The sequence below is a fragment of the Macaca mulatta genome, chromosome 2 (assembly GCF_049350105.2).
Source record: "Macaca mulatta isolate MMU2019108-1 chromosome 2, T2T-MMU8v2.0, whole genome shotgun sequence".
NCBI classification, from domain to species: domain Eukaryota; kingdom Metazoa; phylum Chordata; class Mammalia; order Primates; family Cercopithecidae; genus Macaca; species Macaca mulatta.
Genome location: NC_133407.1, coordinates 161,831,329 through 161,845,522, shown reverse-complemented (window position 1 = coordinate 161,845,522; position 14,194 = coordinate 161,831,329). Strand labels below are relative to the sequence as shown.

At 38.7% G+C, this 14,194-nt stretch overlaps 1 protein-coding gene across 6 annotated transcripts in view; it reads left to right on the top strand.

The window, feature by feature from the left end:
* The window catches only part of SLC15A2 (solute carrier family 15 member 2), a 94,521-nt gene that overhangs the window by 29,153 nt on the left and 51,174 nt on the right, over positions 1–14,194 (top strand). For 5 of the 6 annotated variants that reach the window (XR_013413339.1, XR_013413338.1, XM_077989894.1 and 2 more), the window contains 10 exon segments: positions 132–221; positions 314–358; positions 1,791–1,823; positions 2,384–2,472; positions 5,177–5,258; positions 5,841–5,975; positions 6,405–6,569; positions 6,724–6,770; positions 8,242–8,352; positions 10,292–10,388. Coding sequence is in view for 4 of the 6 variants with exons in the window: in XM_077989894.1 (XP_077846020.1) it covers positions 132–221; positions 314–358; positions 1,791–1,823; positions 2,384–2,472; positions 5,177–5,258; positions 5,841–5,975; positions 6,405–6,569; positions 6,724–6,770; positions 8,242–8,352; positions 10,292–10,388 (894 nt within the window). In the remaining 2 variants the exon portion in view is untranslated. 6 annotated transcript variants of the gene reach the window in all.

Here is a 14,194-nt window from a genome sequence, read left to right as displayed (position 1 = left end):
TAATGTTCAGAATGATTCTATCCTACTGCATTCAACCTCCTCTCTACTGTTTTTTGGACACTTCTACTTTAAGCAAGAAAGCCACGTACAGAACTTCTTGCATTTCTGCCTATTCTTCCTCCTTTTTGCAGAAGCAACTCATTATGGATGTGAAGGCACTGACCAGGGTACTATTCCTTTATATCCCATTGCCCATGTTCTGGGCTCTTTTGGATCAGCAGGTAAGAATAGTTCTTTTGGACATTACCCCTCCTTACAGCCACTTCCCTCTCACAGGAAAGGGATTTCTCATAATAGGATCTGTTTTTCCTAGGGTTCACGATGGACTTTGCAAGCCATCAGGATGAATGGGAATTTGGTGAGTAGAAGAGATTTTCCAGAGAAGTCTATTATTTTCTTCAACATCCATATTGGGGAAAAATTAATTTCTTTGTGGTTTTGCCTGAAAACTAATAAGATTTTCAGAGAAGTGCTTTTAGCCTGAAGGTACTGTGTAGGCAAAGATAAAGAAAGCTAGTTTAGAAATCAAAACCAGAATCTCCTCTTTAGAAATCAAAACCAGAATCTTCTCTTTAGAAATCAGGAACATAAAGATGAGAAAGTTTCAATGTATAGAAGGAAGTATTGAGAGGCTAGCAAATGAAGTCATACATACCTGGGATAGTGATTTTCTTCTGTCTAAGCCTATCGCAGGGCACAGCAGGGACAGATTTGAGTGGCGCTACTACACAATTAGTCTATCTCTTCAACAAGGATCACAGGCCAGGCACGGTGGCTCAAGCCTGTAATCCTAGCACTTTGGGAGGCCGAGACGGACGGATCACGAGGTCAGGAGATCGAGACCAGCCTGGCTAACACAGTGAAACCCCGTCTCTACTAAAAACAATACAAAAAACTAGCTGGGCGAGGTGGCGGGCGCCTGTAGTCCCAGCTACTCGGGAGGCTGAGGCAGGAGAATGTCGTAAACCCAGGAGGCGGAGCTTGCAGTGAGCTGAGATCCGGCCACTGCACTCCAGCCTGGGCAACAGAGTGAGACTCCGTCTCAAACAAAACAAAACAAAACAAAAAAACAAAGATCACAGCAGAGGACCTGTAGGAAATGGAATATTTTGTATATATGGATATGGAAAGAATGAGAAGGTTATACATATTATTTTCTATTTTTCCAAACGCCATTCCTTAGCCCACTCAAATAAGGTACCACCTCTGCTCCCAATTGTTCTTTTCCCAGATTAGTATATTATTTTTCTATCTTCTCAGTTTTCAAAAGGACAGAGTAGAATGATACCAGGGTCTTATTAGTCAGTCTATTTGGAGCCTGCAAAATATAATTTTACCTTTTCCCTTCCTCTGGTTGTCTCTTATTTACCATGGTGGTTTTCTTGTTGGCCCTCTGGAGAACAACTTCGGAAACACTATATGTCAGGGAGAGTCTTCACCCTAACCATGATGTCTTGTCCTTCATATTATTGCAACCTAAAACTACAGTTGCTGAGATCAATAAAAATGCACTGACTCTATTTCCTTTCAAGTTAAGGAAAGCATAATACATAGAAAAGGATTTCTCCCTTAGGCCCATCTGCCTGGCAAACATAGCCAGAAGCTTTCCCAAGTCTGTTCCCATCCCCCAAATAATCTTAACAGCAAAATAGTGGCCCTGAACCAAAGACCTGATGAATTTTCTCTCATATGCTTCTCACTTGCTAACTAGCAAAATTATTGATCTAGGCCAACAATTTTTTTTCTTGTCTTCAGATATCATCTAAATATAATTTGTTATAATGTTTCAGGGTTTTTTTGTGCTTCAGCCGGACCAGATGCAGGTATGGGACTCTTCTATAGCCATGGGGACTTATTTGTTTCCTTATCTATGCCTCCACCTGCAGTATTAGGATTAACAACCATAATTTGATGCTTTTCTCTTTGTACACTGATAAGGGCCAAGCTTTGACATGAAAACATTCTCTTTAAGCCCCACACTTCTCCTTCAATCCCCTGTTAAGTACTTAATTTGCCACAGGTAAAGTATAAGCATTGGATTTTTTTCCATGTCAAGATAGTATAATGAAAATGTTATAAAAGAAATTGTAAGGCTTGTTTTGTGAGCAATGAAGTCATGAGAGGAAAGAGCTCACAATAAGGCTGGCAGAAAGACAGGCTCAGAGTGAAACTTGTCCCTTGGGATATTTGAAAGCTAAAATGCTATGCAAGGGAAATAGGGTCTTGCGTGTAAATGGACTGAGGAACGTGGAATCATTCTGTACTTACAATGACAAAAGTGTGTGTTGATGTGAGACAGAGTGTACACAAGCAAATGAGTGCAGTACTCACACTCATGAAAGGAGAACATTTGTAGCTAATCCTTTTTATTATGGTGTTACAGGTTCTAAATCCCCTTCTGGTTCTTATCTTCATCCCATTGTTTGACTTTGTCATTTATCGTCTGGTCTCCAAGTGTGGAATTAACTTCTCGTAAGTGTTCACTGTGCCTGTATGGATTACTCTAAATTGACTCAATCTTTCCCCAGTTTGATAAATATTCAATGTCAGTATTTTTCTTAGTGATGATTGGTTTTGGTTTATCATCTATCTGCTTCTATTTTTCCATGTTGGACTAACTGCCTATTGACCCTGAAAAATGGGAATTAGATCTAATTAATGAGAGTCAAAGCCATTACTGTGGATTTAACTGTGTGATATTGAAGGGGTAGGTCTAGGTTTCATGCCAATCCAAAAATATGTGAAATTTAGCTCCTAAATCAACTTTCTTCTTTGTTCTTGAATGTTGTCTCTTCAAAGAAACTCAAGGCCTTTGATGACTACTAATCCCTTTAAATCTCCTGTTGTCCCTATGAAACAAATGGGGAACCTAGTGGGACTGGGAACTGAATTGTTCCCAATTACTGCCTGAAATTTTTTCTACATAGAAGGATTAGTCTTTTTTAGAGTTTCACAAAAGAAAGTTTCAAGCCTTCTTTCATTCTTGATTTAATAGCAATTTCATTTTGATGACCACTTTACCAAATGAAAATGGCCCTTTTTCATCTGTTCATTGAGCAGATGTCGGGAAGTTTAGGACCAAGTGTCATGAAAATATATATCAAGAAAAAACCATTTCCCTCAAAGAGTTTATTACTTAGTAAGGGGGCTAGAGCATATATATATATATACACACACACACACACACACACACACATATATATAAAATGCAACTACTACACAGGCAAAATAAGTGTCCTAAGAAGAGCCTAAGATCAAGTGCCAAGGAGATGTAGAAAAAAAAATGTCCTTCCCCTGCCAAGGTCAACAGATTTCTGCAGAGGAAAGTGATGTAAATCATGTACAGCACCTGGCATATGGTATTTGTTCAATAAACCTTGTTGTATTGCCATTATTTTTGGTATTATGACATAGTGAATAGAAAAACCATCATAAGCAAAGATGGAGGTGAGTAAATGTGGTATATCACAGAGAAGAGCAGTTCGATGTGACTCAGGAAAAAGAATAAAGAAGAATGTATGAAGAGGAGTTCTAGAAAATACCTTGAAAAGTAATTGGTCATGGAAACGTGGATTTAAAAAAGAAAAGTAATTGGGATCAAATCAGGAAAAGTCTTTGATACAGTTTGAATATTTGTACCCACCCAAATCTCATGTTGAAATGTAATCCCCAATGTTGGATGTTGGAGGGGGTGTCTAGTGGGAGGTGGTTGGATCATGTGGATGAATTCCTCATGAATGGTTTAGGGCTATCCCATTGGTGCTGTCCTCATGATAGTGAGTTCTCGTGATATCTGACCATTTAAAAGTGTGCAGTATCTCTCTACCCTTCATTTGCTCCTGCTTTCATCATGTGACATGCCTGTTTCGCCAGAGGGTACAAGCCATAAACATTGATGGCTTCTACATGGTGTTAAGCCTGCAGGCATACAGAGTGCAAGAATGAAGAATGCTTGGCACCCTTCACCTAGATTTCAGAGGCTGTATGAGAAAGCGTGGGTGTTCACACAGAAACCTGCTGCAGGGGTGGAGCCCCCAGAGAGCACCTCTACTAGGGCAGTGTGGAGGTAAAATGTGGGGTTGGAACCCCCTACAGAGTCCCCACAAGGGCACTGCCTAGTGGACCTGTGAGAAGGGGGCCACCATCCTCCAGACCCCAGAATGATAGACCCACTGGCAGCTTGCACCCTGGGCCTGGAAAACCACAGACACTCAACAATCTGTGAGTGCAGCCACAGGGGCTGAACTCTGCAAAGCCACAGGGGAGGAGCTATCCAAGGCCTTGGGAGCCCACCTCTTGTACCGGTGTGCCCTGAATGTGGGACGTGGAGTCAAAGGAGATTATTCTGGAACTTTAAGATTTAATAACTGCCTTGCTGGGTTCAGACTTGCCTGGGGCCTGTAGCCCCTTTGTTTTGGCCACTTTCTCCCTTTTAGGATGGAAATATTTACCCAGTGCCTATACCACCATTTTATTTGGGGAGTAAATAAGTTGATTTTACAGGCTCGTAGGTGGAAGGGACTTGCCTTATTTCAAATGAGACTTTGGACTTGGGACTTTTGATTGAGTTTGCGCTGGAATGAGTTAAAACTTTGGGGGAAAATTAGGAAGGCATAATTGTATTTTGCAATGTGAGAAGGACATGAGATTTTAGGGGTCTAGAGATGGAATGATATAGTTTGGATATTTGTCCCTGCCAAAATCTCATGTTGAAATGTAATTCCCAATGATAAAGGTGGGGCCTGGTGGGACATGATTGGATCATGGGAGTGAATTCTCATGAAGGGTTTAGCACCATTCCGTGGTGCTATCCTCATGATAGTGAATGAGTTCTCACAAGATCTGGTAATTTAAAAGTGTGTGGCACCTCCCACCTCCTCGCTTGCTTCTGCTTTCACCATGTGACATGCCTATTCCACCTTTGGCTTCTCCCATGATTGAAAGCTCCTTGAGGCTTCACCAGAAGCTGGGAAGATGCCAACACTCTGCTTCCTGTAATGCTGCAGAACCATAAGCCAATTAAACTTCTTTTCTTTATAAATTACCCAATCTCAGGTATTTCTTTATAGAAATGCAAGAACAGCCTAATGCAGTCTTTAATAATAGGCTACAGAGTTTGGATTTCATTCTTAAGAGTCTAAAGTTTAAATGTAATTGTTTCTCCTTTCCACCACAGATCACTTAGGAAAATGGCTGTTGGTATGATCCTAGCATGCCTGGCATTTGCAGTTGCGGCAGCTGTAGAGATCAAAATAAATGTGAGTTCAGTAATTCTTAAGCTCCATGAGGGCAGGATCATATCTTTCTTATTTGCTCTTTTTGACTTGTTCGATCATGATTCCCTGGGACCTAGCACAGTACCTTTTTTATAAGAGGTGTATCATAAGTATTTGTTATAAATAAGTAGATAGAGCGGTAAAACAGCAATGCAAAATGAGGCCCACCTCCCACCTGAGTGACTTAGAATGTATTTTCAGGGAATTCTCAAACACTAATATCCAAGATAGCCATCTCCTTAGGGAATACAGGCTTATGTGATGCCTTTCTAGATACTCAAATAAAAACCTTTTGGCAGATTGAATAGCCACTATTACGGATGAGGCCATAGCTGATTCAAAAAGCATAGAGTTTGTAAGCTGGCACTGGTACTTGCTACATTGAACTGATGTTTCCCTCTCCAAACTGCCTTTAGAGTTTTCTAAGCCAAATATTTTTCAAAGGGAGAAAACTATATCTACTTGGCTAGTGGACTAGGCTGTCAGAAACAACTGAGATATGTGTTGTCATTGTATGTGAAGGATTATTTGTTGGTGATTCTGACATGTATTCTTTGTTCTAAGGAAATGACCCCAGCCCAGCCAGGTCCCCAGGAGGTTTTCCTACAAGTCTTGAATCTGGCAGATGATGAAGTGAAAGTGACAGTGGTAGGAAATGAAAACGATTCTCTATTGATAGAGTCCATCAAATCCTTTCAGGTGAGGTGTGTACCTGAATGAATTAGAAACTCTGTATGCTATATTGATCTTGATTTTTTCTTAACATTAATTGTATCATAAGCATCTTCCCATGTCTTTAGATAATCTTTGAGCACATGATTTTAATGGGCATATAATATTCCATTCTATAGATATACCATAGTTTATTTAGACATTTCCACATAGGTATTCAGTTTTTATTATTATACATAATCCTATAATGAACATTCTTATTCATAAATATTTATGCATACCTCTGATTATTTCTTAGGGTAGATTCCAAGAAATAAAACGACTTGGTTAAAGAAAGGAATTACTAGGTTGAAAATGTTTGATGAGGTCACCTACTCTGAGATGCTACAATATTGTAATGTCCAATATGGAGTAGAAGGTGTATGTGACCTTCAATTTATGTTCTTCATTTTACAGAAAACACCACAGTATTCCAAACTGCACCTGAAAACAAAAAGCCAGAATTTTCACTTCCACCTGAAATATCACAATTTGTCTCTCTACACTGAGCATTCTGTGCAGGAGATGAACTGGTACAGTCTTGTCATTCGTGAAGATGGGAACAGTATCTCCAGCATGATGGTAAGTTGAGGGATTGCCTGTGTTTTAAGTTGTCATCTCAAAGTAATACGACTGTCTTATCAACGCTTACCAAGGATCTGCCTGATGATCAAATTTTCTGAGTATAGGTCTTATTTCATCAGCTGTTACTGATTTTTACTTTCCTCTGTTGTAGGTAAAGGATACAGAAAGCAAAACAACCAATGGGATGACAACCGTGAGGTTTGAACGTCAAAGAGATTCCAAGCCACTCTGTTTTCTTGAATCTTGGATCTCTTCTAATCTTTGGGGCTTCATTCTACTTGTTCTGAACAGGAATTCCCTCTCCTAGAGTGCCAGGGGCACTGGTGTCAAAAGGCATTTTCTAGGACAATGAGAAGCAGATAGGCTTCTTTTCTCATGTGGGATTCAAAGATGACCCTATCTGTGTATGCCCCCTGTACTCTGGGGCATAAATTCTTTCTGCTGAATATCTGTTTATCTTGCTTTCAGGAAAATAACTGAGTACTTTTCTCTTTGTGATTGTCAGAGAGAAATTTGGAAGTGAGAAAATAATCCTCCCTTCCTTTTTGATAGTTGAATATATATCTCTTAAAGTATAGTTTTTATTATAAGCCTAAAGAGGCATCATGGTATAGTACACATTTGGAGTCAAAAGACTTAGTTTTGAATCCAGATAAGGCTGAAGGGTGTTGTCAAACGGTGAGGGACAGTTACAGAGATGGAGTACCCAAGAGGACATGTGTTCTCTGTGGCCGGTATTAGACATGAAATGGACAGATACACAGATCTATGGCCACCAAAGTCAAGTGGTTGCTGTTGAGAATAGCATTTTACAGGAGAACTTTTAGTGAAAAGTCTGGATTTCACTGAAGGGTAGGACAGTCATAATAACTTGCTTTTGAATATGCTTCAAAAAAAGTAAACAGCTCAAAATAAGACAAATGGACCTCCAGAGGGGCATTTTCTAGGTCAGTGTAGAATGATCTAAAGTCTAGGAATCAACATTCAGGACTCTAGAGGGAACTGTCCTTCTTATTCCTGGGGTCAGAGACCAAATCAAAAGCTATCAAAACAGAAATGTACCAAAAACCCATCCTGAGAGGACAATCTAGGTGCCAGGTTCAGAAAAACAGAAAGATGGTTCTGGAAGGGTCCAAAGTTTCTGCAGACTCCAAAACAATTATAGCAACCTACTCTGGGCTAGAAGTCTGAGTTTTGCATAAGTCACATTGGGCTTAATTTATAAGAAGTTAAGATATGAGTTTTATGTAAATACTATCATTTCTTTATGCATAATTATCTTATTTTTCTTAGTAAAGTCTCAGTTGATACATTCCACCATTTTAAGGGAAATAAATTAGATAGACCTAAGTTGGATTAGTGAGGAAACTCAGATTGCCATGAACGATCATGATAGTGTCCATCTAGCTAGAGGTCTGGTGAGGATGTGAGAGATAAAAGTACAAGAAAAAGAAAGTTAGGGACAGCTAAGACTATGGATTACTTTTTACATATGGGATCATTCATTTGTCTAGTTAACAATATACATTATGTACCTTTTATGTGCCAGCCACTATTCTAGGCACTTAGGCACTGGGGATATAGTTATACCCAAAACATAAAAGGTCCCTACCCTCTTTAATCAGGTGTTCCTGTTTGTTTGATATGTAAATAATATCTCTGCCCTCAGGTTTGTTAACACTTTGCATAAAGGTGTCAACATCTCCCTGAGTAAAGATACCTCTCTCAATGTTGGTGAAGACTATGGTGTGTCTGCGTATAGAACAGTGCAAAGAGGAGAGTAAGTGCATTGCCCCTGTGGACATTTTACTTCCGTCAATAATTGTTTTTTGAGTGCTATCTTTGTATATAGGTGGGGAATTTAGGTGCATGTGGGCTAATTTTGTTTTTGTTTTTGTTTTTTGGTTTTTTTTTTTTTGAGATGGAGTCTCACTCTGTCGCTTAGGCTGGGATGCAGTGGCGCAATCTCCACTCATTGCAAGCTCCGCCTCCCGGGTTCATGCCATTCTCCTGCCTCAGCCTCCCGTGTAGCTGGGACTACAGGCGCCCACCATCGCGTCCGGCTAATTTTTGTATTTTTAGTAGAGATGGGGTTTCACCGTGTTAGCCAGGATGGTCTCGATCTCCTGACCTCGTGATCCACCCGTCTCGGCCTCCCAAAGTGCTGGGATTACAGGCGTGAGCCATCACGCCTGGCCTGCATGTGGGCTAATTTTGAGTGTAGAAGCACTCCTGATCTTTTCCAACTCTTGCTTCCTTCCCTCAGTCTCACTTTTTTTCTGCACAGATATGTTGAGATCACGATTGCTGTGAAGACCACACTATATAGTTAACACAGCCCATCTCTGTATAGTTAACACAGTCCATCTCTGTGAGTTTCTCAAAGTTTATTATTGGTTTCCATTTCTACTGAAGAATGTACTTTGGTACCTTGAATTGGCACTTCATTACTTAGAGCTTATCTTCTCAGGTTCACTGTTATAGCCTGTTCTACTAGGTCATAAGATTTGCATGAGGAAAGTTCACATGGTACTTAAGTTCACAAAAGAATATGATTTGTAACTACTTTATTTAGGTTGAATATTTTAGAAAATACCTGACAGGCAATAAAGAGCTCAAATCAGGGACAGAAGCCTGGCATGAAAATAACCCACTCCAAGAAACATTTCTCTTCAAAGATAATTAGTAGCTTCACTGCTTTCCTCACCATCAGTAGAGAGATGAGATCATTTTCACCTGGAGATGTGAATGCTTTTCTTTTTTTTTTTGAAAATTACCAAATTTTTATTTTTCAAAGTTTTCAAATTTGCTTTGCTTGGTCTAGCTCATGAAATAAATCAAAAGTAGCAAGACCTCCACCTCTAAAATAATGATAATAATCATGATAACCTCAAAAGGAAAAAAGAAACAAATATTTTTTAAGAAGAAAAAGTATTGTTAAATAGGATTATTGTGCACTGAGAAAACTCAGGAGACTCATTAAATCTGTGAAATAATTTTAAAATACGAAATGCAAATCAAAACCACAATGAGATACCATCTCACACCAGTTAGAATGGCAATCATTAAAAAGTCAGGAAACAACAGGTGCTGGAGAGGATGTGGAGAAATAGGAACACTTTTACACTGTTGGTGGGATTGTAAACTAGTTCAACCATTATGGAAAACAGTATGGAGATTCCTCAAGGATCTAGAACTAGATGTACCATATGACCCAGCCATCCCATTACTGGGGATATACCCAAAGGATTATAAATCATGCTGCTATAAAGACACATGCACACGTATGTTTATTGCGGCACTATTTACAATAGCAAAGACTTGGAATCAACCCAAATGTCCATCAGTGACAGACTGGATTAAGAAAATGTGGTACATATACACCATGGAATACTATGCAGCCATAAAAAAGGATGAGTTTGTATCCTTTGTAGGGACATGGATGCAGCTGGAAACCATCATTCTTAGCAAACTATCACAAGAACAGAAAACCAAACACCGCATGTTCTCACTCATAGGTGGGAACTGAACAATGAGATCACTTGGACTCGGGAAGGGGAACATCACACACCGGGGCCTATCATCGGGAGGGGGTAGTGGGGAGGGATTGCACTGGGAGTTATACCTGATGTAAATGACGAGTTGATGGGTGCTGACGAGTTGGTGAATGCTTTTCTAAGCCGTGATATTTATTCTAACCTAAATTCATCCTGTTCCAGATACCCTGCAGTGCATTGTAGAACAGAAGATAAGAACTTTTCTCTGAATTTGGGTCTACTAGACTTTGGTGCAGCATATCTGTTTGTTATTACTAATGTAAGTAGCTCACAGCCACCTCCTCACCCTCTCTCCATATATATCTCCTGGGATCCTCTAGGCAGAAAACAAAAGAGAAGACTCTGTGGCAAAGCAGACACATATATTTATTTCTAGTGTAAGATGACAGGTTCTACAGTGACTTTATTTATTTTTATTTTTATTTTTTTTAGACGGAGTTTCACTCTCGTCGCCCAGGCTGGCATGCAGTGGCATGATCTCGGCTCACTACAACCTCTGCCTCCTGGGTTCAAGCGATTCTCCTGCCTCAGCCTCCGGAGTAGCTGGGATTACAGGCACCCATGACCACGCCCAGCTAATTTTTGTATTTTTAGTAGAGATGGGGTTTTGCCATGTTGGCCAGGCTGGTCTCGAACTCCTGACCTCAGGTAATCCACCTGCCTCAGCCTCCCAAAGTGCTGGGATTGCAAGCATGAGTCACCGCACCTGGCTCTACATGACTTTAGAAAGCCCACTGTCTCTGTAGGGGATGTTAAGAGATAACATCAACAACAAGCAAAGGGTCTTGGGGAAGGAGAGACATAATTTATCTTGAGCCATCACTGTGAGATGCCACGGCCTGCTCCAGTCTCATTATGTCTCCAAGCAAACAACAGTGATTTATGAAAAAGTATTCATGTCTTCTTGACCAGCTTCATATGCAGATCTTCTCACTCTCTGGAAATTTGATCTGCTAACATGTCACAGTCTGAAATGCTGAAACTGATAGTAATGTCAATCTCTACACAAAGTTTGGGGATCAGTTAATTGTGGTCTGTCAAAAACAGTTGTCCTAGCAGTCAGGGCAGGGTACCTCTGATTTTAATTTTGATGTCAATCTTGACTTTAATTTTGTTATTTCATTACTATTCACACTGTATTAAAGACTAAAAGATAGTGAATAAGAAAAAGAGAGAACATTTCTGGAGGTTTGATGAGAACCCGATCTAAAAAGTTCTATTTATTTTACTAATTAATTAATTTAATTAACTTGATCCCTTTGGTGTGCCATTTTTATAACAGTTTTATTGAGATATAATTCATATACCATAAAATTCACCCACTTAAAGTATCCAATGATTTTAAATATATTAGTATAGTCAATATATGTTAATAAGTATTCATTATATAGAAGGAATATATATCCAATAATATATATTCAATGGCTTTTACTATATTCACAGATTTGTGCCATTTAGGAACACTTTTTGTCACCCCTCTCAAAAATAACGTACCCATTAGCAGCCATTCCCCATTTCCTCTTAAACCACTAGTCTACTTTGTCTATAAATTCTTCTATTCTGGACATGTCATGTAAATGGAATCATACAATATGTGCTATTTTGTGTCTGGCTTCTTTCACTTAGCATGTTTTTCAAGGCTCTTCCATGTTGTAGCATGTATCAGTGTTTCATTTCTTTTTATTGACGGGTAATATTCCATTGCATGGATATAATACATTTTATTTATTTATCAATTGATGTACATTTGAATTGTTTTTACCTTTTGACTCTTGGGAATAATGCTGTTATGAACATTCATGTACAAGTTTTTATGTGGACATATGTTTTCATTTCTTTTGGATAGGTAACTAGCAGTGGAATTGCTGGCTCACATGGTGACTCTATGTTTAACCATTTGTGGACTTTTCCAAAGTGACTGCACTGTTTACATTTCCACCAATCATGTGTATGAGTTGCAGTTTTTCTACATCTTCACCAACACTTGTTTTCTGTCTTTTTATTATAGCCACTCTACTGTGGATGTGAAATGGCATCTCATTGTGGTTTTCATTGCCATTCCCCTGATGGCTAAAGATTTGGAGCATTTTTTCTTGTCTTTATCAGTCATTTGTGTATTTTCTTTGAAGAAGTATCTCTTCAGATCCTCTGCCTAATTTCTAATTGGGGTATTTGTATTTTTTATTAGTTGTAAGCATTCATTATATATTTTTAGATATATCTGTTATCATATGTAATTTGCAAAATCTCACATTCAATAGGTTGTCTTTTAACTTTCTTGATGGTATCTGTTGAAGTAGAAAAATTTTTAATTATGATGAAGTTCAATTTATTTTTTCTTCGGTTGATTGTGTGTTTGATGCCATACCTAATCCAAAGAATCTGTGCCTATGTTTTCTTCTAAGAGTTTTAGAGTTAATTCATTTTGAGATAAATTTTGCATATGGTATAAGGTAGGGGGTCCAGTCTCATTCTTTTGTATGTGTATATCTAGTTGTCCCAGGGCAATTTCTGGAAAAGACTATTCTTCCCATATTAAATGGTCTTGACATTTGTGTCAAAATTCAATTGATCATAAATGTAAGGCCATTTTTCTGGACTCTCAATTCCATTCCATTGATCTGTATGTTTATCCTTGTGCAGTACTATACTGTCTTAATTACTGTTGCTTTATAGTAAGATTTGAATTCAAAGAGTATGAGTCTCCAGCCTTCTTCTTTTTTAAGATTGGTCTGCCCATTGTGGGTCCCATGAATTTTCATATGAATTTTAGGATCATCGTAAGATCAGAAGCCAGCTGGGATTTTGATAGGGATTTCACTGAGTCTGAAGATCATTTTAGGGAATAGTATTGCCATATTAACAATATTAAGTCTTCTGGTCAGTGAACATGAGATGTCTTTCTATTTACTTAGGTCTTCTTTAATTTTTTTCAACAATTTTTTGTAGTTTATTTTATTTAGACATGAGGTCTCATTCTGTGGCCCAGGCTGGAGCACAGTGGCACCATCATAGCTCACTGTAGCCTTGAATTCCTGGGCTCAAATGACACTCCTGCCTCAGCCTCCTGAGTAGCTAGGACTACAGGCATGTACCACTGCTCCTGGTTAATTTTTTTTTTTTTTGTAGAGATTGGGGTCTTGCTATGTTGACCATGCTGATCTCAAACTCCTGGCCTCAAGCAATCCTCCTGCCTTGGCTTTCCAAAGTGCTAGGATTACAGGTGTGAGCCGTCATGCCCAGACTAAGGTTCCTTTTTAGAGACAGGGTCTTGCTATGTTGCCCAGGCTGGTCTCTAACTTCTGGCCTCAAGTGATCCTCTCTCCTCATTCTCCTGAGTAGCTGAGATTATAGGCATGAACCGCTATGCACAGAACAAGTTATTTTCAGAGTATACATTTTACATTTATTTTGTTAAATTTATTCCTACTTACTTTATTCATTTTGAAGCTGTGGTTAATGGAATCCTTTTCTTAATCTCATTTTCAAATTTTTCTTTGCAAATTACAGAAATACAGTTGACTTTTCTTATTGATTTTGCATTGTGCAATCTTGCTGAACTTATTTATTAGTGCTAATGGGTTTTTTTAGTGGATCCCTTAGGCCTTCTACATAAAAGATCATATCATCAGCAAATAGAGATAGCTTTACTTTTTCATTTTCAATCTGGATGCTTTTTATTTCTTTTCCTTGTCAGTTGCTCTGGCAGGAACCTCTAGTACAATATTGAATAGAAGTGGTGAAAGCAGAAATACTTTTAGGGGGAGAGCATTCAGTCTTTTATCGTTAAGTGTGTAACCTGTGGATTTTTCATAGATACTCTGTCAGACTGAGAAAGTTCCTTTCTATTCCTAGTTTGTTGGAGAGTTTTCTGTTTGTTTTACCATGAACAGGAGTTGAATTTTATACATCTTTTCCTGCATTTATTGAGATGGTAATGTGTTTTTGTCCCTTATTTTACTGATATAGTGTATCACAACAATTGATTTTCAGATATTAAACCAACCTAATTCTATTAACCTCCTCCTCCACCTTCTTCTCCTCCTCCTTCTTTCTTCTTCTCTT